Below are 23,117 nucleotides of genomic sequence, written 5' to 3' on the forward strand. Positions count from 1 at the left end.
CTGCATCATCAATAGAAACATCAACAACAAGTCAACTATTTGCCAAGATGGATGACCTGTTTGAAATAAGTTTCCAATCCCTGTGTTTTCATTTGTACACTACAATGAGCTAAAGAGGGAAAAAGGTGATAACTCTGTGGATGGTGGGAAGTAATGTTAAGCGAAGGAAACCGACTCAAACATGGAAACTCGCTTGTGTATTTTCATGTTTTCTTTGTTTCCGTGTACCATATCTTCATCGCCCCTCTCTGTGTTCCTCAGGCAGCCGGTGGGGGTCTTCGAGGAAGATGCTAGGTTCAGAGCGGGGCGTCGTAGAAGAATGGCTCTCAGAATTCAAGGTAGAGGCTGCTCTCTGTTCTCCACCTGATCCATAATGTCAGTGAAATGTCTTCCAGGAGCCCATCCTCTGCTTTTCTCTTGTTTTTTTCGACAAAACAGCACTGTGCACGTCTAAAGACTACGACTTTGAAGCATTCGAGTGCTCTTACCTCTTGAGTGTTTCTTTTTACCACAACGAAATACTGGCAAGAACTTTGAAAAGTCATATAGTAATCTATATAAAACTATCCATGCTTTCACTAAAGCTCCTAAAGCCTCTTGCATATATGTGCAGACTATATACAATGACCACATACAACGTATGTACACAACAGTCTTAACACGCACAACACTCCTTTTTTAAAGACGCATATTCACATTTTTCAAGTCTTAAACAAAGATGCCTGAGCTCTGTACAAAGACACGTGAATATGTGTTGAATCTAAAAGGACGGATAACTGCAGCAGTGAATATTTATGTGTTGTATTAATTATTGTTAATATAAGATATATTGTCAGTTCCTCTTAGAAAGACTGAACAAAATAAGTGGTAGTGTGTTATTCCAGGTTCAATGTCCTCGAGTTTGCTCTTCATTATCATTGACTTGTGCTGAAGTTGAAGCAAGACTGATAAGGTTTATCCAAACATGACTGAGCTTTAATGTCCACTGGATACAACACCAGCTCTCTACACTCTTAGAAATAAGGGTTCCAAAAGTGTCCTTCTACAAGGGCTGAGGTTCTACCTGGAACCATTTGCTTCTGAAAAACCTTTCCTGAAGAAAGGGTTTTTCAATGGTTCTTGGTAACACTAATGATTCCAGTAAGAACCATTTTGATCCAGAGAACCCTATAAAAACCCCTTTCCTGGATAAAGGGTTTAAAAGGGTTATTGGTGGAACCCTCCAAAAGGGTTTATTAAAAAGGTTCTACCTGGAGCCAAAAGGGGTTCTCTTATGGACAAGCCGTAGAACCTTATATGATACTTTCTGAGAGTATGTGTTTAAGCAGATTGGTCCAATTTTTTTATTTAATTGCATGTTTTTAGTTTGTTTTTAGTTATAAATATAACTATATTTACCCTTCATACTGCGTTTCTTTGATATCGGGTTAACAAAGAGTAGGAATACTGTTGTTTTTCTTAGCTTGTGTGCTTTAAGTAATTAATATAAAAAGAAATCCAGCCACAAAGTGTCTCTTACCTCACTGATCATATATGAAGTGCAAAAAACATATACAGTATGCATATAAAACACTAAATGAGCATGCGATTGCATACTTGCATACACAGATACTGAGATGAGTATACTGTATATTACACCTACACAACAATAATTGCACATACTTTAATGTAAATTTCCCAATTTTAGGATTATTGTTATATTTTTGCATTTTTTGCATGTTCTACTTTATCTAAACATCTTTCCAGTAAAGCCAAACCAGGAACAGAGATTGTAAATTAGCCTTGGCTACAAATCTTATTTGCAAGACATTTGTTTCATACTACTTTGATGGTGTTTATTTTTTTCTGCATTGTCCCTGCCAAATAAACAAATAAAATAAATAAAATATGAAATGTACTTTAAAACTGAGGTACAATGCCGCTTCAAGATACTTTACACTGTGAATCCAGCAGCAGTATCCGCTGAACCTTATTGAAAGCTGACATGACCCCAGAGACTGAGATATGAAATTAACACTGTAAATGAAGTTTCAAAATTGTGGTGAAGAGAGTGCAAAGGAAAGACGAGCCACGGAGAGGAAATACAGAGAGTGCATAGTGTGAAGGAGAGGAACGGGGGGGGAATATGATGAATAGTGAGAGAAATGGATTAGTATGACTCATGGCACATTGCGTTCTGTGCACAAAATTGCCATACAGACATTGTGCTGAGGGTGTATTTCTGACTCTGTCATCTGCAGACACACAAACACACAGTCCTGAGACCATTTTTAAAAACATCGCTTTAGGATACTTGAGTCAGATCTTTGGCTTCTGAAAGTTGTTCTGCAATGTTTTCTTTTCATTGATCAATAACCTTTTCTCAGGCAATGATTTCCTCCACATTTCATCAAAATGTTATTGGCTCCGTCTGACAAAAATTGGGCACTTGGATGATTTAGGTATCCTATAGACTTAAAGGTGCAGTAGGCACAATGATCTTGGTTATCGATCAGTAATCTCACAATACCCTTTTAGTGTAATATAGATCAAGTAATGTGAGACCTCTTCTTGGCTCCATTCACAACCTTACAACCAAATCTGAATGGGGAAAGTGGACACGTCTATTGGTTGATCCACTACACCTGATCTGCATACAGGCCCCTGCCTCATGTCTGTCTGTTCTCATGTGATGAGATGATCTCAGGACATAGAGCGGAGAACACAGCATCATGAGTATATCAATGACCTGTGGATGAAACAACAATCAACTACTTTTCCTGAAATCCTGTCTACTGTGACTTTAAAATGACAAAAAAATGTTATGTGTTCTTTCTTAGTTTTCCATATGATTGAATTCTAATTTTTGATCATTGATGTAGGTCTAGTTTGGTCAGTAGGAGGCCAGTCAAGTGAAAAAAAAGTCAAACTTTTTGGAAAAAAAGACACCGAAATAATAATATTTATGATGATATTTCACATCATTTCAAAATAAAAGTGTTTGTTTTAATGTGGAACGATAGATAGTTCACAATTTAAACATATTTTTATGGTGCAATCCATTAATAATTAAAAAAATACCCATACAGAAATAACTCATTGAAATTGTGACTGGCATTTATTTTACACGTAAAAAAAAAAATTGAATTTACCTTAAAATAGCTAAATTATTGTATATATCTTTAATCACACTGCATGTTTAACGCAGGGATTCCACTGAAGGTCTGTGTTCGTCAAATGCCATTTTCAGAAGAAAAAAAAATTCCCCATTTAGTAATAATCGGTTTTGTTCTGATGATTTTGTTGTTGTAATCGTTTGGGGCCATAATCGTAATTGAAACAACCTAGATCAAGGTTTGCACACACCTACACACTGCTGGGAGGAGATTAAATGGGGCTACATTCGTGCAAAACAGCTTCCTGTATAAACAACAGATTAAATTAAAACCTAAACGTTGACAACAACAACTTAAAAATCACTGTGTCTGGGCATGGTGTAGTCAGCACAAGTGTTCCTTTTGTGGTTTTTTAAATGAACATTTTCCCATTATTGTTCGGAGTAGAAATGGTGAAAAGTCCATTCTCAGCAAACCTGTTTTTTTTTTTGTCCTCTAGTCCTTACCAGAAACCCACATCCCCAGCTACGCCGGCAGCCTCCATCTTAAGAAGTCCCTGGTGCCAGCGCTCTACAGAGTCATCCAGGACCCAAACAATGAGGTGATGCACAGAGGACACACAAACACACACACACACACAGTCCCAAAGGTGGCAGTGTTTGGCTCGAAGTGACACATGACATTGGCTCAGATGGCAGTGAGCCACACAGGGGTTTCTGCAAGGTGCATGTCTGCACACACAAATACGAGCATGCAGAGCTGTGGGAGATGATGATGGGCCATATTACCTTGAGTTAGCACATCATCTTACTTATAATCTCCGTCATTCTCACACACACGCACACAATCTAGAACATCTGCTGCCCACACTAGTAAAGCCACATACATAGTCAGAAATTCAAGCACAGACTTTGGTCCTATTATTAGTCAAACTGCTACACCCAAGCACCATAGAAACAGCAGCGCTAACCAAGCATTTTTCTGTTTAAAGAACATAATGACGCGATTTATTTAGCACAGGCGTGAGATACTCAACGAGACAAGTCTTTTATTTCACTCTAATGATGCATTTGGTGTCTCTGACATCTTAATTGAATTTAGACCCACGCTCCATCTTGTGTGTGTGTGTGCTTTTTGCCTCTTTAGGACCTATTCTGGCATAATCACTGATGTTTGTCAGGACCAGTAGTCCTCATGGACTGGTGAACCTAATTTCTGAGGAACTGTCCTCAGAAGAATAGCTGCACAAATCTACACTTATGCATTTTTCCCCTCACAGATTACATTGAAAGGTCTTGTCATGAGTTGCCACTTACCCAGGGTCAGCCGCAGTACAACACACACACATGAGTAGTGGTGTGCAGATGCTTACTTCACTGACCTGTGGACAGCATCAACACATTTGGCTCAGTTGGCTCCACTGAGACTACATCTGACCAGACTTTCATTGTAGTGATTTATCCCCTCTGCTCCTGTGCACCTCCCAACTACCGGGCAGCAGCAGAGCTCTCCTTCCAGCTGTCCATCCCCTCCTGTTCATCATCACGATGACATCCCTTAATGTTTTGAAATAAGAGCCGTGAAGCTGATGTACTGTCTTAGATTTGTTGGTAAGACAGGTTGTTGCTGACGTGAATAAAGGCAGTTTGTTATCGGATTATTTTATGACTGTATTATTGTTCATTCGATGTATTTAAAATGGTCTGACTTTTTCTGTAGTGATTCAGTGAAAAATGAGGCTTCTCATGAACTGCCCAAGAGCCATAGTTAATATTCCAGTAAAGTTAATTTACGCCTTTTTGTTTCTCCCATCCAGCTGCTGGAGCCCGTGTGCCACCAGCTGTTTGAGTTGTACCGGAGCTCTGAAAACCGCCTGCGACGATTCACCCTGCAGTTCCTGCCTGAGCTGGTGTGGGTTTATCTAAGAATCACAGCCAGCAGAGATCGTCAGAGCAACGGCTGCATTGAGGCCCTGCTCTTGGGCATTTATAACCTGGTGAGTGTGTGCCCTTGTCGGAGATAAATGTTTTTTTTTGTGACAATTTGTGTACTACTTTTTGGAGGGAGGCAAAAATCTGTTTCTGCAGATATTAAAAAAAAACGTAGGATCTGTAAGTAGAAAGGAAAACAGTGATGTACCATTGTGTAGGACTTGTGTTGCAACAGTTTGTATATGAACTACCTTCACCACCCATGTCCTCTGCGTAAGAGAAAGTACACAGTGATCCTGTCTTGCTTTTCTTTTAGTTTATAGTAGACCAATGGCGTAACAAGTTTATTTGCAAGTATAGCAGGGAAATGCAATCCAATCACTAGTGTACCCCCGCCGAATGTGGAGCAGCATTTCACCTCAAGGCTTGAACTGGCATTCTTAGAGCTGTCTGTCCATTTTTGTCCCAACTCATATCTGCCTTAAAGGACTCATATTATACCCTATATATCTACAAGTTATACTAGTTCCCTGGTGTCCTAATGAACATGTCTGTGACATGCTTTGGTCAACATACCTTAACGATGAAGCACCACAGCAGTTCAATCACCCTGCCAAAACAGCCCTGTTCAGAACGCTCGGTTTTGAGTGCCTGTCTCTTTAAATGCAAATGAGGCACAGGAAACTACCTCAACGTCACTGAGGCTCCGGCAGCAAACAGCAGTTAGCATTTGGAAAAAGCCATCATATGCCGACTCTAGCAGGCACATTGCCGTCATATATAAAATATATCCACTGGACACGTAAATCGTCTGAGGCTGGACGTTTGTGTAGAACTCTGTGCTGCACTTTTTTAGGGACAAACAGAGCTCCGCGAGACAACAATTCCAGCAATTTATCAGTCTGACGTCAGCTACACTGCGGAAGTGAACATTGCGTGTTTTATCTCCTGTACTTAGACTGAGGAGTACCACAAAAACATCTTTTTTCACACTTTGCCTACTCATAGGGCCTCCAGAGTCCCAAATATAAGTAATAATATGCTTTGTCCCCTTTAATCTACTCACAATTATATTCATTTGTGTCAAAGAATAGATTTTATACAACACGGATAAATATACACTAGATGGATATTATATTTAAAAATAGAAGTAGGATGTTTCCTAAAGCCACCAGCTATCTGATGAAAAACTATTGATGTGCTTTATTATTGGGGACATCTTGCGACCTGTCACAGGTGGAGCTTCAGTGAGGCTGTTTGTGTGTGTTGACAAGAAAGATGATCTGCAGGGAAAAGCCCAGTTAATGGATAGACGCGAGGTAGATTGCATCATGAGGAAACACCCTCGGGAGAAAATGGGCTAAGAGCTTGAGATATCAATAGAAAGAGCTCCATGTGATCTGGCACAGCGAAAGGTATTTCCATGCATAATTTAGTCTCTCTACGTCTATACCACCAGACACGCGCTGTGCATGTTCAGAGCCCCCTTTTACAGCCTACATTCACTGATATTCAGAGATATACTGGTAGCTTCAAAAGGGTAGAACCAGCCTGGAACCAGTTGGATACTGAATATAACATTCTAAGCATGTGGACGCTGATGGTGAATTCATTATCTACAGCCAGAATATAAATAATCTGAACACTCTTCATCAACTCATGTTGGGGCAGAAATAAAAAGATAATACAAAGAACTATTTCATGCTCACAAAAATTAATCAGTCAATAATTATCTGCTATGCTCATGTAATAAAAACAGTCGGATGGACAATTAAATCCTCTTCAAGTGCTCATGATTGGAAAAATGTTAGGTCTATATGAATGCGCTTGATTATTATTGCAAATGCACCTGTGGTTGGAAAACAATCAAGTCATTACATTTTTAGATTTTGACATTGTGTTTCCAGGGATGCATATGCATATTTGAGCTCTGCATCACAGTGTGAAATTAGAATTGAGTGTCGAGAGTGTGCTTACAATGACTTTCAAACTGTCACACTCAATAACATGCACCAGCAGAGACAGAGGGCACGCTTGTACAGCATTTGTTAACCATATGCTCCTAAATATTCCAACTTGCCTACAAACAAAAACCGGATTAAGATCTAGATCTTATCTCAAATTCAACATTCAGCTCTCAGTATAAATTTAGCATTTTGAACTTGACCTCCCCACCACCACCACCACCACCACCACCACCACCACCACCACCACCACCACCACCACCACCACTACCACCTATTCCCACAATGATGCAGCGTCTCTGTCTCTTCCTCTCTTGTATTGCAGGAAATTGTGGACAAAGACGGCAATGGCAAACTCCTGTCTTTCACAATTCCGTCTCTGTCCAAACCATCCATATATCACGAGGTAAGATGTCTCTCAGCTGTATTAGTCCATGTTGTCACCAGACAGTACAATATTTGCTCCTGGATCTTTTTAAATGTGTTCCTGCTTTGGTTCCCTCACCTCTTTCTTCCCTCCCTTCTTGTTAGAGACTTATTTCAGTATCTGTTTGGAAGATCACACATCCTTAGTGTCATTAACCTCACCTCTAGGGTTCAGCAAAAATATATTTTTGGTGATACACTCCTGTTCAAGTTTGGGGGTCACTTTTACAATTTTTGTTGTGTTTTCCATAAAAAACAAACACCTTTATTTATCAAAATAGTTTCAAAATGAATAGAAAATATAGTCAAGACATTGACAAGATTAGAAATGATGATTTTTATTCCAAATAATAATGTTGCCCTTTCTTCAAAGAACCAGCAAAACTGTTTTCAGTTGTGCTAACATCATTGCACAAGGGTTTTCAAGGGTTTTCTCATCATCCAATAGACTTCTAGCGCGATTAGCAAACACAGTGTACCATTAGAACACTGGAAATGGGCCTCTATACACCTATGTACATATTCCATTAAAAACCATTTACCACATGAACAATGTATTACTGATTAATTTAATATTATATATAAATTGGAGAAAAAAGGTGCTTTTCCTTCAAAAATAAGGACATTTCTAAGTGACATTCCCAAACTTTTGAACGTTAGCGTATATCGTTGAGCTTTCTCGTGAAATAATATTATAGTCGAGACGCCAGGGCAAATATTGATATTTAATTTACAAATTGAAGGCGCTCTAAAGTATATGCTCCCTGAATTTACCTGGCCGAAGAAGAGGGAGTTTACAGTGGGATCATGGCGGAGAAAGATACGTCAAGAGATGCTCTGTCCACGTTCAATACCTTTGTTGTGAATAAATAGATAAATTGTGCACGTTTAACTTTTCACGGTTTTCTTCAGTTAGACAGATATCGTGATGTATCGCTATTTGATTGCCTTGCACTATATTATCACAGAATCGTTGAATTGTGATATTATTGATATCGGTGGAAAATGCAAAACGATATCTTATCGTATTGTGAGGTACCCTGGGATACTCTCTGCTTATCCAGTAACATTCACTTTTTCTCTCCCCACCCCCACTGCTAACACTGAGGAGAGTATTGAATATTTAGTTCATTCGGAAGGTGTTTCACGGGACATGCTGACCTCGGACCATTTACTGAGTGCAGAGTGAAGCAGTGCGTCTTGTTAACCTTTTTTTCTTTAGACATTTATTCCATCCTGAAACCAAGGCACGGGAACGCCTGTGTAGTATATTTTTATACAGTATGACGGCTTTTAGTGGCTGCCTCTGAATGTGCTGATGAGACTGCAGTACGTGTGGCGTGTGCTGTGGGCAATTTATCGCTTTAATTACGAGCTTGAGAGAGTCTTCCCCTCCGTGCTGAGAGAATGAAGAAAGCATGGAGAGCAGGAGGAGGAGGAGTCATCACATTTGTGTCCTTTCTAGCATTTAGTGCATGATATGGCCTTATCACCAGGCCTCCAGTATTACCATACAATCCAGTCTCTCCTTAAATGAATCCGTATTACAGTCCTCCTTCTCTGCTGACAGTCACTGAAGATACTGAGGACAGTTTCAATTTAAGTGTGACTTTTATGAAATGAAGCGGCCTAATGACGTATCGTCTCTTGGATATATAAATTCCACTCTGCCGTGACCTGGGCCTCTCCCTCTCTCTGTTTTACACAGTGTGGGGAAAATGAAATAAAATAAAAATAAAAAAAGAATCAATAAGAAGACAGGTTTTTTTTGTGTGAACCCAGTCTGATGGGACCTGGTCGGGTCGGTATTCGTGCTCTGCATCTCATCTCATGATCAGTTCAGGAGATAGATGTAATTTGGTGTATGAAATAACTCCTTGGCCTTCCTTAGGTTTAATAAAGTGTATTTCTTTGTATAATGTTAGAGATAATCTGATGATGTCAGACGAGATGGTCCACTTCTACTATAAAACATGGAAGAAAACCTGAACTGTCATTGTAAATTTCTGAATCTTATTATACAAATATATATGAGCGATACAAGGAAAACTGCCACATGTCCGTCTTGTCAAATGAGCCTGACAGAGGTCAGGTGCTGTCACTCACTGTGTGATCCAGTCAAAGGTGAGACTTTGGCAGACGTCCAGGTGTAATCTAATTCTACTGCAATGAAATGTAATCACTAATCATAGTCGTTACCTGTCCGGACAAATAACCTTTTAACAATTTGGCAACAATTTATCATCTTTAATGCTGATTAATCCATGACATGACTTGACATAAAACATGAAGTGATATTTAAGTGTGTCTCTCTTTGTGTTTTGTGTATTAGCCTTCTAGTTTGGGGTCCATAGCGCTGACGGAGGGGGCTCTCTGTCAACATGACCTGATCAGAGTGGTGTACAGCGGCCTCCACCCTCAGAGAGAGACCTTCACAGCTCAGAACAGGTACGGAAACACTGAGACTGATTTGTGACACTTTAGAAAAGTTAGCAGAGGCTTTTTGGATACAGAAAAGTGGGGTACATAAGTAAGGTTCAGTAAACACGTGTGACAAAAATGGTCACACTGGTGTTCTTTTTTTGATCAAACAGTTTCTATTATCTTGCATCTAATCCATCAGTGTAAGATGAAAAAGACCCTTGAAGATGATCAGAGCGTTCTCATTCGGACGCTCTGGCCAGACTCGGCAGGCCTGAAAGGTTTTTTGGCTCTCACAGTTTCTCTGCTGTTGTGGATGAATGATAATGTTGGCATAATAATGAAACATGCTGGAGTCCTGCCCATTTTTTTTTTCTGTTGCACTCTGTGCATTTGTTTGTTGGCAACAAAATGCATTTGACTGATCAGAGCTGATGTTCTAAGAGCAGCAAAGATATTACAGAGCAACACGGTCCGGCTATGATGAACGTAGAGTGTCATAAATATAGAGCCGATGGATTTTGCCAGGGCCAGGCCTCCATAGTTTATCTCCAAATCCATTTTAGTGGCTCTGCCTGAGGTAGTGTTTATGAGAAGAAAGTCCAAAGCTCCCCAGAGGAGCTCTCTCTCAGTGATGATGTACTGCCAGGCCGTTTACCCCCCCGCCCCGCCGCATACAGAGTCAATTATGACCCCTACACTCGAGGTCGCCCTCCTGGTTGTCCTTCATCATCATCAGCACACACAATTGTGTCTGTGTCTCCTGGTTCAAGCTATATTCACTCAATTCTTTTCTGAGGAAACTTTATCAGCCTTTGGTGCAGAACAGTGTCATGTGTACACACACACACACACACACAAACCTTTTTTTATAAGTATATCTTTGTGAGGATACTTCAAGTGTCTAACCCTAATCCTTACCCCTTAACTTAAATGTCACCCACAAAGAGAGGTTTGTAAGTAAGTTAACACAAAAAAACACATAACTAGACACAGACAGTAAAATAAAATATGCCTAGCTCTAAGAGACCTGATAATAAAAACATTAAGATAAAGGAATAATAATTTAAAAAAAGTCCTAAGTATAAGATTATCAAACAAAGGCAAACTTAAGACAAAAGTTAACATTTATTCATTCAAAACAAATAAAAACTCACTTACTGTACAAAAAAATAACTTGCATAAATAAAAGCTTAGGCTAGCTGCCTTTTTCTCCCAGAAGTTACAAAAATAAACTGTACACAAATAACACTAACTGGTGTTTTGTGTGGTTTAAGAATCGTTTAAGAATCGTTTCAGAATCGTGGATGATTAGAATCCCGATTCCTATGTGAATCAATTTTTCCCCCACCCCTAATTACAAGTTCTGTATTATTTATCTTCAATAACCAAAAAACAACTCAAAAGAAAGGATCTATTTACTTATTTCCTGGCCCATTTCTCTTCAACCACTCATGGTGAGCCTATAATCTCCTTCCAATTAGCCACTCACAGTGTGAGACTGACAGTCGCACAGACACACCTCACACACAAACCTCCAAATCTCAACAACATAGCATAGACCGACATGCGGTCTGTGTTATACTTTATGTCATCTACAGAGTGTAAAAATGCTGTAGTGTACAATTCATTAGTTCCTATAGGCATGCATGTTTGCTTATTAGACTATTTACCAATTCATAGAGTTTAGAAACTGCTCAACTGTCTACGTTCTTGCTTCTGCAGGTTTGAAGTGCTGTGTTTCCTCATGCTCTGCTACAACTCCGCTGTGGTGTTCATGCCCCTTTCTTCCTACCAGTCAGTCTGCAGAATGAGCTCACGGTAAGAGAAAAATAAAAACAACGTTTTGAAAATCACGTGTGTCGTTATACAGTGACCTCCCTCTCCCTCCTATCTACTGTCGTTACCTGCTCTTCTGAAACAAGGATTAAATCACATCTGGCCCGGCAGCCGTACACTAACCTTGATTCTCACTGTCCACTTAACTGGAGGATTTGATGAGTATAATTTCATTAGAGCTCAGTTGTCTGTGATTGGCCATTGCTGCTGAGTCTGTCTGTGAAACACTGAGATTCCCTGGAGTCAGAATAAAGGATCATTGTGGAATTCACAGTATGAGGCCTTGTACTGAATCCACCGCCCAGTGATTCCACTCTAGCATGAAAATGGGTCAGGATATGAAGTCTTGCCTACTATTAGCGAGCAGAAGGATGCCTCCTTAAGCAAGCTCAGTCTAGACAGACGACATGTGAACAATTAAGAGTATGAGAACAATACTGTGCCTCTTTTCCACTGCACAGTTCCATGTTGTTTTTTTTTTGCTTTTCTATTAGCAGTAGTACCTGGTACTATTTTTAGCACCTGCTGTGGCGAGGTTGCAAGCGAGCTGAGCTATGTGACGTCAACAGACTACAGTCGGCTTCTCACTGGTCAGAGTGTCGTCAGTGGAAGAGTCATGAGCGCGCGACTTCCAAATCAAAGAATCAAATTGAACAATGCCGGACCATAGCCACGGCAGTGCCGCATCACAACCCCCTTGTGCTGAGTCTAATGATTCAGTATTAAAGGTCCCATGGCATGAAAATTTCACTTTCAGAGGTTTTTTTTTTTCACATTAAGAGGAGTTCCCCTAGCCTGCTTGAAAATGAAAGCAGAAATGGCAATATGTGTAAAGCAAGTGCTGGCTATCATCCTCCACCTATGAGAAAATGAAAGCTCAGATGGGCCAATCTGGAATCTTTCCCTTTATGTCGTCATACGGGGAAAGGTTACCTCCCCTTTCTCTGCTGGGCCTGTCCAGGTAATTTGGCTCACCGCCTCACCCATGTGAATATTTTATGTTTTAGCATGCCTAAAACATACACATTACCTATACAGTGCTATGATGACTCCGCCCACGTTGAGGAGGTACTATAAATTAATGGAAAAGAACCAAACCGTGTATAGCTGTGCCGGGACTGTATGTGAAAAAGAATTAGTATTATCCTAAGAGTTCTCTCGTACAGTGCTGAACATGAACTCCCCGTCATTGAATCTTGCCTGACCTCTGAGTTCAAAGCAGTTAAAATTCAGCCTCCCTTGCCTGATGTTTGATGTGTTTCGTCTTTGTAGAGTTTACTCAGGCAGTAACTTATCTGGCCTTTTATTTGTTCTTTCTCCACTTGCCCTGATCTCACATCCTGCAGTACTTAGAGGGGACACCCTCTAAATAACTCTATTATCCTTTGTCTTGATATTTTCCCTAAACCACCTCCCGTTGTTTGACATTTGTGTGCATGTGTGCGTCTGTGTTCTCTCTCCTCAGGTTGTCTGTGTGTGGCTTTCCTCGGCAGCAGCAGAAACTGTGGAGGGAGCCGTGCAACCGTGTGCTGCTGGATCCTGAGTTCATGGTCCAGATGCTGACTGCTGTGTATCATGCCATGTAGGTATCTTTAAACCCAGAAAAAACGCACAGTGAATATTCAGAAAATATTCTGACCCGTTAATTTTTTAGTCAACATATCAAACTGAACCAAACATCTCACATCTCACATCTGTCTCAACACAATCTTGTGGCTTGGTGTTTTACACTGATACAGTGATATTTGGCACTAATCTGTTTGTATATAGACATTAAATTGAATTTTGCACAGTTGAGTTCCAAACAATGTTTGGGAAACATTTCAAGGGAAATGGCAGTTTAATTTCAAGTGTCATAGCAAAGAGATTTGTTTATTGTATGAGACAACGTCATTTAATATCAAGATAATGTGAAATGAGTGTAAGGGTCTGAATATCCAGCATTGTATATTCAGTTTTATATATCACTAAAGCTGGAAAAACCCTTTTAACCTTTTTTGTGAAACAGATTCTGCAGATTCAGGTGACATTTTTTCTGCATCTTTGCGAGCAACTCCGTAAATAATAAATAAACCATAAATATTTATCATAGGCATTTCAAGTCGCTTTCAACCATGATATTTCCAAATACCACTATCCAATAGCTCGTTTCTGTTGACATTTTGTAAAAAGCCTTTCGCGTAAATGAGAGGAAAGCAATATGGCTTTTGCTACTCCACCTCTGTTTTTTTTCATTATCATTTTCTTCTGTTGGTCCAATGTCTTGGGTGTCGTTTGCTTTGGTCTGCTGGGAAAATGTCCTAATAGCACATGCTAGCACTCTATACGCTAAGGACCGGGCCTCCCCACTGTATAGACTGATTACATCAGTAGCATGTTGCGGGAGGAGGTGATTTCATCCCCTGCCAGGACGGTCATTGCAAAGCTGATTATGGTCCCTCGATTACGGCCCATCCTCGCTGATGGATCCCCTGATACTATAGTGACAGGAATCACTACTGTTTTAAGGGTTGTGTGGAGCAAGGAGAGCTGCAGAGAATAAATGGGCACGGTGCCTCATCGCCCCCATGAGGTTTACACAGCAGCAATCAGGAGATTTGTACAGTTAGTGTGTCTCTGGGGCAAAAACCGGTGTGTGTGTGTGAGAGAGAGACATGGTATAATAGCCTTTTAGTAATCCTACCTTTGGTCAGCTCAGTGCCAGCGGGAGCTCTCGTATTCATCCTTTGAGTGAACAGGTGTACATGAAAGGTGAATCCAGAGCTTCACACATGCTGAGGGACGTTGACACTCGGAGTATGGCACTCAGAGATTTAGGTTAATATGTCCTCTAAGTCCTCTATGTAGTGCCACACGAAGAGAGAGAGGGAGAGACTTAGAGCATATCATAACGGATACTCGTATGCAGAATTTGTATTTCCTGTTTCAGGTTTAAAATAGGACTTATATGGGATTTACAACAACAGAAAGCGTGTTTTTACCTCAGTCCAGCCCATGTTTTTTCTCAAGTCTAAAAGTCTTTTTTAGTCTAGTTTTGGGGATGTGACACAATCCTCTTTTTCCACAAAATTTTGCAAGGATTCTGTCTACTATTTTATCAATATTTTTCATAAATTGATATTTGACATGATAAGTGTCATAGCATACAAATATGCAGGTTGTTGAATACTAAAATTATATATCTAATATTTTTAAAGGCGGCATATGTAAGAATGTGGCCAAACTAAAATTACTACACTCAAATTCAAATTACCGAGGTCTTTTAGGTTTCTTTTTCTCTGCCATTGTAGCTCAGACGTAACTGGCAACCCGTGGTTGCTCTGCAGCTGAGACCCTACTGACTACAATGATTGGTAGATGGCGGTAGGTGGCGCCACATGCCAAAACATGATTTCATGATTTGCAGTCTGCAAAATATTTTTTTAATGCAAATATTTTGGCGGTTCTGTTGTTGTTGGTGAGTTCAATTTGTTATATGAACATTATTCCTGAGTCTCTGTGACATTAGGAGGATTTTATGGCCAGTCGCTTTAGATTTATTGCATAATGCTAACTAATAACTTCTCAAACGTTGTCTTTAAAACATCACTGTTTTCCGGTTTCAAGAAAAAAAGGTTTGATACAGGTTTCACAGACAACAGCAACAGTATCATTTGTTTTAAAACCACTCAAGGTGTCAGTACACTCCCTTATCTTGCAAGGTTAGCAGTTATTTTTTAGGTCTGGATCTGTCATGGGATCACAACCAAAATCCAATAATTTCTTCCGTGGTCCCTAACCTACTTCCCCAGAAAATGTCCTCCCAATCTTGAGTTTCCGAGTTAAGCTGCTCACCATCACACAGACAAACAAATAGACCTCCCTTTCCCTCCCGGGCTGTGACTGCAGACTTTACTTAATAACTCATAATAGCTTCAGGGGATGTAACTCCAGACATCAAGGCATCTTTGTCAGACACTGCTGTTTACTTAAAAAAGAAAGAAAAAAAGATGTTATTGAATGCTGATGTGTGTGTGTGTGCATGTGTGTTTTTGTGTTGTAATTCACAGATACAATGGAGAGTGGGAGATGGGGCGGGAAGCTCTGGAGGACGTTCTGTACAGAGCTCAGCTGGAGCTTTACTCCCAGCCTCTCCTGGTACGTCCTACAGCTACACACAGAACCGTCATTTTTGGTTAAAATACAAATACAGAAGAGAAGTAATGCCACGTTTCAAATGCTCCACTACCTCCTTGCTATGTATCGATCTGTGTATGCGTCACTCGCAGCTGGGCAACGCCATGAAGAACTCACTGCCGGACAGTGCTCCCTCTGAGCCAAAGGGTCGCAAGGTGCTTCAGGTAGAGGTGACGCCCACCATTAGCCGCATCTCCATCTCGGCCATCACCACCGCTTCGATACGGCGCCACCGCTGGAGGAGAGAGGGTAAGACTCGAGGCCGAGAAGTAGGAGTCAAAGCTGCCTTCCCTGCACACAGAAGGGAAGCGAGCCTCAGTGCAGGACTGCAGTACATCTATGATAGTAACCTTTTAGTTCCGTTATTCATTTAGCATCTCCAGGTAGATGGGAAAAGAAAGTTGCACAAGGAAATGTATGTATAATTTATTTATTTTTTGGATCTGTACAAGAGGCATCTTCTACTGGTGAGAAAATGACCACTGTGGTATTTGTCTCTACCAGTGAGAAGATCACACCATTAGTGTCATCCAAATGGTGTGTCATGGCAGTCATGTAATGTAGTTGTGGTCATATAGTCTGTGTTGCAGTGCTTTTGCCTTTCACTTCTTTTTTTTTTTGCACATCTTGTCTAAGTGTGTTCTGTGTTTTTGTATCACACGGTAAATGGTTTGCGATTGAGCGAAAGAGAAACTACAAAAATGGTGCCTGTAGATTCTACTGACTCCATTTTACCCAGTACATGGACGATTAATGGAGCAGCTAATTTTTTTTTTAAATACCATTTCTTTATATATTTACAGTCTGGGCCCGCTGTGCCCATGTTGAGACCCCACTCGGTTGAACGTTGCTGCCACTAAAGAAACACGTTTTCCCCCCCGTCTGTGTTGTTGACTCCCAGATTGTTTTGACTACTCAACCGATGGTGAGTTGAGCCTCATCGTCAATCCTCCTAGCCTCACCCAGCAGCCGCACCACCACCCTTCCTGGGACGCGTCATCCAAAGAGGAAAGAGGCGGGCGGGCTCACAGCCACCACAGCAGCAGCAGCAGCATCATTCCCCCCATCACACTTGAGGGTAGGGGACAGGGGCGGAGCCTCAGTGCAGAAAGGGTCTCAGGAGGAGGTCTCCATTCCGTCTATATTCTCCTTATCCCCTCTCTTCTTCCGCCTGTCCCTCTTCAATTTGAGGGCCTTAACTCTGCCGTTCCCATTGTGGTTTCCTCTTCACTTCCCCCAGAGTATACTAACTCATCCAGTCTAAAAGACCCTCAGCCAACCACTCCTCTACTACCGCACAGCTGCTATTTTTCACCTCACTGAAAAGTGGAAGAGTCTCCTATTCTGGGTTTGAAGGAAGTGTGGCTGTTTTGCATGGGCCTGAAATCATGTCATGTCCTGTCCTGTCTATTTACTCACCATGCCTACACCAGCGTAGACCGCTGTCCTTGTCACTCACTGAGTATGTTCAGTGTCCAGCCATGACCTGTTTTTGCTGTTGGCTTTTTCCTCAACCTCAACCTCCACGTCTGATAATTGGTTTCATGGATTCATATTTTCCTTATGGAAATATATCCATCTTTCAAAACTGACATCGGAAACGTTGTTGTCATTCTGCCCCTCATTGTGTCTTACAGTGGGATTAAGTTTAGGATGAGGCCGGTGGCACCATTCTGCAGGAAGAGCCCATTTTTTTATTTTTTTATTTATTTTTTTAGTCCAACAGCTTTATTGTATGCTAATTTGTGTTTCTTTTTCCTCAGCTCAGTGAGTGGGAACGAGCCCTACATAATGCATGTGCACGCTACGATAACAAGCTTTGATAATTTCTGATAGAACATGAAACCCTGAAATGAACACTCACATTCCAAATGACAAGGCCACATTACGAAGAGATTACGTTATCAAAGGAAAAACGATGTTGATAATAATAGTAATTCCACTGCCAGGCCTGTTTTGTCTTGTTGAATGTGTGTTCGTTTCCATGTTTGGTCCTGTCGCATCGTTCAGCTCCTGTCTGAAGATCGACTCATTCACTGGCTTTATGGTGTATGATGTTTATTTCCATTACCATCCCCGTCTGCCTCCTGTGATCTTCGTCATTAAGATATATATATATAGGATGTTTGATTAATCAAAATCAGACAGCCAGTTCAGGGAGAACAGCGATTATTTTGTAGAGTCCAGGTCACTACAGCCGTGCTTCCATCGAGTGGAACAGTTCGGTTTGGTACATCCATCCATTATCTACTGCTTTATCCTCCACAGGAGGGTGGTGGGGGGTGCTGAGCCAATCTCAGCTGACATAGGGCGATAGGTGGGGTACACCCTGGACAGTTCATTCACACCTATTCAATTTAGAGTGACCAATTGACCTAATCCCGATATAGCATGTTTTTGGACTGTGGGAGGACACTGGAAAACTCTGAAAAAAAACCCATTCATACACGGTTGGGGAGAGCAGTTTGGTACATGTTTTTTCTTCATTTCCATTAGATAGAGATTAGAAGAGTACCAAAAATGACTAGCCCCTAATGCTCCCCTTTCTTGGCACCTTTCTCTTTGGGTGCCAGAGTAAAATGGTACGGTCGAGGTGGAGCTCCAGAGAGAAACATCACTCCCTTGTTCCATCCTCTTCAATGCCCGCAGTCTATTCTCTTGTTGTCCTTCGTTGTCGTAGCACCTGTACAAAGTTAAAAAATGAGGTGATTAGGTAAATTGGACACTCTAAATTGACCATAGTAGTGAGAGTGAGGGTTGAATAGAGTGTTTGTCTCTATGTGTATGAACGATCATGGTGGTGGTTGGAGGGGCCGTTTGGCCCACATTGGCAGCCACGCTTCCGTCAGGCTGTGGCTACAGACGTAGCTTACCACCACCAATTTGTATGCGCTTTGGGTATATAGAAAAGAGCTTGAATAACCTCACTTTACATATCTCACTGACATAGCCATCGCCTTTCCAAACTGTATTGTACTGTACTGTACCAAACCGAACCATACCATAATGGAGACAAAGCTGTACGGTTACCTGGGTTACAGGACTTTTACTTGCAGAAATAAATAACAGGTTCTTGAATTTGAATTTGGGGATGTATTGACGAGAAGTTAGAAAAGAACACAAGTGGTTTGTGTCGGATGTTTTCCTTGCGTGACAACCATACAACCGTTGCTCCTAATAACTGTATGATGCCTACAGCAGTGTTTTAGAGCCACTGTACATGAATAACAGGCTGCATTCTATATAATATATTTAACATCATATCGGATGGATAAATGACTGAATCATCATTATTTTACAGCAAGGGGACAAAAAGGGCGATTGCCACATTATGAGTTTCAAAGTTTCCCTGCGGCGGTGACCTTATGTTGGTGCACAGTGGATTACAACATTAAGCGAGAAGGACAAAAAAAACTCTGCGGGCTAATTTCTACATCATACTGAAAAGAGTGGAAACCAGAAGTATTACAGTATTCACCCAAACTGTAGTTTGTAGACTAAAACATGCAAAAAATACTGTGTGTTTTGCGATTGGCTCGACCTGTCGACTCCAGACGGAGCGTAATTGAGCTGACGAGGTGTTTGAACTCGACACAGATTGGCGTGTTTTTAGTCTCAGTCGTCCAAACAGTGTGACTGCTGGAGGGGGTGTGGCCTGGGGCAGGGGGGAGCATGTGACTTCTCCTCATGTTGGATGTGCATGCTGGTTCCAGTGCTGCCTGTGATTCTCCCCTCTTGTCCAGTTCCAGTGTCTGTCCCAACTATGCATGACGGAGACAGACAGCCGATTCTCTGTCTGTTTACTGATAATGTCAATAACATGCTGCTTTTTTCTTCCCCCTCTAACTGAATTTATCATCTTTTCCCTTCTAGCTTTCATTCAAAAAAGGAGGTCATAATGAACAAAAATGCCTTTTTGTGAAGTTTACCAAGTCATCATTAGATATGAATTAATAGAATTAAGAGTTCTGTTTATTTAACATGATATTTTTTGCTAAATAGGCAGATTATTTGTATTTTTTCTTTGACGTTTGTCTGAATTATCAGCACTCAAGGTCATTATTTACCAAATTGAATTGTGAATGAGTCGAGGTAATGAAGCGGCACACTACAGTCAGCCAGCATCATTGTTATTGTTTAAATTAATTAAATTGTCTTGTCTCAAGTGAGTTTATATTTATAATAATAATAATCAGCAGGAAGGGGTACACAATAACATTTTATAGAAATAAGACTTGTATTTTAACCATAGTGGGATTATATTCCCACTATAACCTCAGTTGTTGTTCACCCCACTCACTTCTCTCTTTGTCTGTCATGCTCTCTGTCTCCATGTGTCTGGCCGTGTTCGTGTTCAGATGCTGACGGCATGAGCGGCGGCGAGGACTCCTTCAACATTAACGACCCGGACGAGGGTTTCTCCTCCGGGGCGTCCAACAGCAGCCAGCCCAGCGGCATCAAGGCGGGCGGCGGCGCGGGGCCGAGGCACGACAGCCTGAACAGCAGCAGCAGCAGCATCAAGAAGGCCATCACGGCGCGGCTGACGCGGGACAAGGAGAGGGAGAGGGAGCGAGAGAGGGAACGCGAAAGGGAACGCGAAAGGGAACGGGAGAGGGAGCGAGAGAGGGAGCGAGCGGCAGAGAAACAGGCCGAGTTGTCTGCCGATCACCAGGCTGCTGTGAGGAGGCATCACCAGAGGCAGCAGTCGCCTCCGGCCAGCATCACCTTGGATGCCATCCAGCTGAGCCCCATACGGAAGCACCTGAGCTTCCCCGTGGGGCCCACGCTGGTGCGGACTGGCAGCACCTCCTCCAGCAAGTCCTTTGATTTCATGAATCTGAACCTGAACGGAGGCAAGAGCGAGCAGGGCGAGGCGCTGGGAGGCTCCAAAATGGAAGCGGGGCTGCCGAGCGGCGGCTCCCACCGCCACTCCACTATTAGCCTACAGGAGGAGCACCTGATCAGGCCGGAGGACGCACAGGACCTCCTGTCTCCTGGAGCTCCTCTCACCAAGCAATCCCGCTCCCCCAGCTTCAACATGCAGATCATATCACAGGTGTAACATGGGGGTGCAGGGCATGACACACACACACACACACACACAAACAACACTGTACTTACTCATAACACAACACCACCTCTTGCTGTTTTTTCTGAATATTTTCAGCCACTACTATACAACTACCTACTGTATGTGTGTGTGTGTGAGTTTTAAAGAATACACCCATTTAACATCCATCAAAGGTATAATTGTGGCCTGAGAATGCAACAAAAGTAAAGTAGTAAATAAATCCTAACTGTACGCACAGATGTAGTGACAGTGGGAGTGTAAATGAGTGGCAGCATCCTCCTCACAGGAACTCTCCTCCCCTTTGTTTCGTAAAAAAAAAGGATGCCACGCTAGCTGCAAGGATGTTATGACATTTCAGATTTCCTCGAGCTCCTGACTGAACGAGTGGTCACGAATCAGCAATAACACTCACCTTTTTTGCTCATGTGGAGAAAAGCTGGAAATTACAGCTCTCTCTCTGTCTCTCTCTCTTCATTCATTCCTTCCTTCCCTGTCATTCCCGGGCTCACGTGCAATCGTTCTTTGCGGATTATCTTCCTTATAGTTAACTGCTGATTTTAAAGTACGCAGAAATGGTTTTATGAAAAAAAAAAAGAAAAAGATTTCAATGTTAATTGTTAATCACAATCCAAAGAAGGTAAATTGTTTTGTTCTTTTCACGGCACAGACGTTTGTCAGACCGAGTGACTCTGATGTTGAATTTGATTTTCAAAAAAAACAAACAAGGTTTAAGATTGTTGTCAAACCAAACTGGAATGTGCTAAGAGTAACTGGACACGTCTGAAGTAATCACTACTGTGCAGCTACAAAGAGGAAAGAATTTATTATTATTACTTGATTTAAAAATCTGAAGCTGAAGAACTGGAGTGAAAGCTAAAAAAAAAAAAAAGGCAATGACTGTATTTTGTACTGGATTGTCGTTCTGGTTGGAACCATCTAATGGGTGTTTGTCAGTCTGTGCTGAGGTCTTCTGTTAAAACTACTGCCCCACTGGAGGCCTGCAGTAGTCACTGTGCGTCAGCGGTAACCGACGGTAACGGCGGTCGTCTCCTGCTCTGTTGCTCTCTGATTGGATGATCATGAAACATTTCGTTCTACCTCATTGTGTGTGTGTGTGTGTGTGTTCACCTGCCACCTCGCGTACAATCACATGCAGGATTAAAAGGCCCCCGTTTATGTTATGTTTTTGAGAGTAGCGAGACGACAGTGCACATATAATGACACTATAAACGTATAAACATCTCTGGTCCTCACATTTCAGTGTCAACAAGTTTTTCACATTTCCTGTCATAAGACAACCACACTGGTGGTTAACCCTGATTCTTTTACTGAGGAAATTCCCCTCTCATCTTTTTTATTATTATTATTATTATTATTATTTATCTGTTTTTAAAGTGCATGGAGTTGACTCTTCTTTGCTGTTAAATGCCTGCGTCTGCACACAGTGGTAGCTCATCGCGCTGTCCGCTCAGACTTGACTTGATTTTGTCTGCACGTGTAGTTTCTCCCCCCCCGACAAAGCACTGCTGTTTTTAGATGCGTGACGTGGCCAAGTCAAACCCAAGTTGTTATTGTTTTTTTTTGTTTTTTTGCCAGATGTGCCAATACATCCTCTTAATCTCTTTTTTTCAGTGTCTTAATTTAAAATGCCTTGGTTTTTTTTCTGTTTCTTTTGAGAGTTGCGGCTCAAATAAAAATGTGCTCACAGATGCGGCTCAACAAACACACAACATTGTGCATTTGTGTGGTGTAGGTGACGTCAGCCGTCGTTGTTGTTGTAGTGCATTCCCCCTCCACACGTCTTGCTCTCCTGCTCGTTGAAAACGAGGGTGAACGATCCATGTGTATATATATCAAGTCAGTTCCGTCTGCAGTGAAACTCTTGCACACTCATAGCTTGTGTGATGCTTCTGGTTTCAAATGAGCCCCACCCCCTTTTTTGCTGTGCGTCTCTCTCTCTGTGAGCCCAGTTACCATTTTGCTGTATTTTTGCTGTGAGTTTTTCCTGCTGTTTTTGGTGAAATGTTCATCACGTCATTGTAATATACGAGTGGCCCTGACTGAGATTAACCAGCAGCCATGTTGGTTCTGTATGTTGACCTACAGTAATCTCTCAGTGTCTGGTTTTATTTGCATTCGATCGGGGCGGGAAATGAACAACGTCACAAAAAAAAAGAGTGGTATCTTCTGTTTG

The 23,117-nt window shown here is 41.6% G+C and overlaps 1 protein-coding gene across 1 annotated transcript; it reads left to right on the plus strand.

Moving 5' to 3' along the window:
- Positions 1-287: 287 nt before the first annotated feature.
- Positions 288-20,914, plus strand: LOC310943421 (hyccin 2-like; the record flags this gene model as incomplete). Its single annotated transcript, XM_083908983.1, has 11 exons — positions 288-338; positions 3,595-3,696; positions 4,912-5,091; positions 7,316-7,396; positions 9,749-9,864; positions 11,563-11,658; positions 13,142-13,258; positions 15,726-15,813; positions 15,945-16,101; positions 16,754-16,930; positions 20,211-20,914. 11 exons carry the CDS (start codon positions 288-290, stop codon positions 20,912-20,914), a joined length of 1,869 nt encoding a protein of 622 aa, XP_083765109.1.
- Positions 20,915-23,117: the final 2,203 nt, after the last annotated feature.

The sequence above is a fragment of the Microchirus variegatus genome, assembly GCF_963457635.1.
Source record: "Microchirus variegatus genome assembly, chromosome: 22".
Lineage (NCBI taxonomy): Eukaryota > Metazoa > Chordata > Actinopteri > Pleuronectiformes > Soleidae > Microchirus > Microchirus variegatus.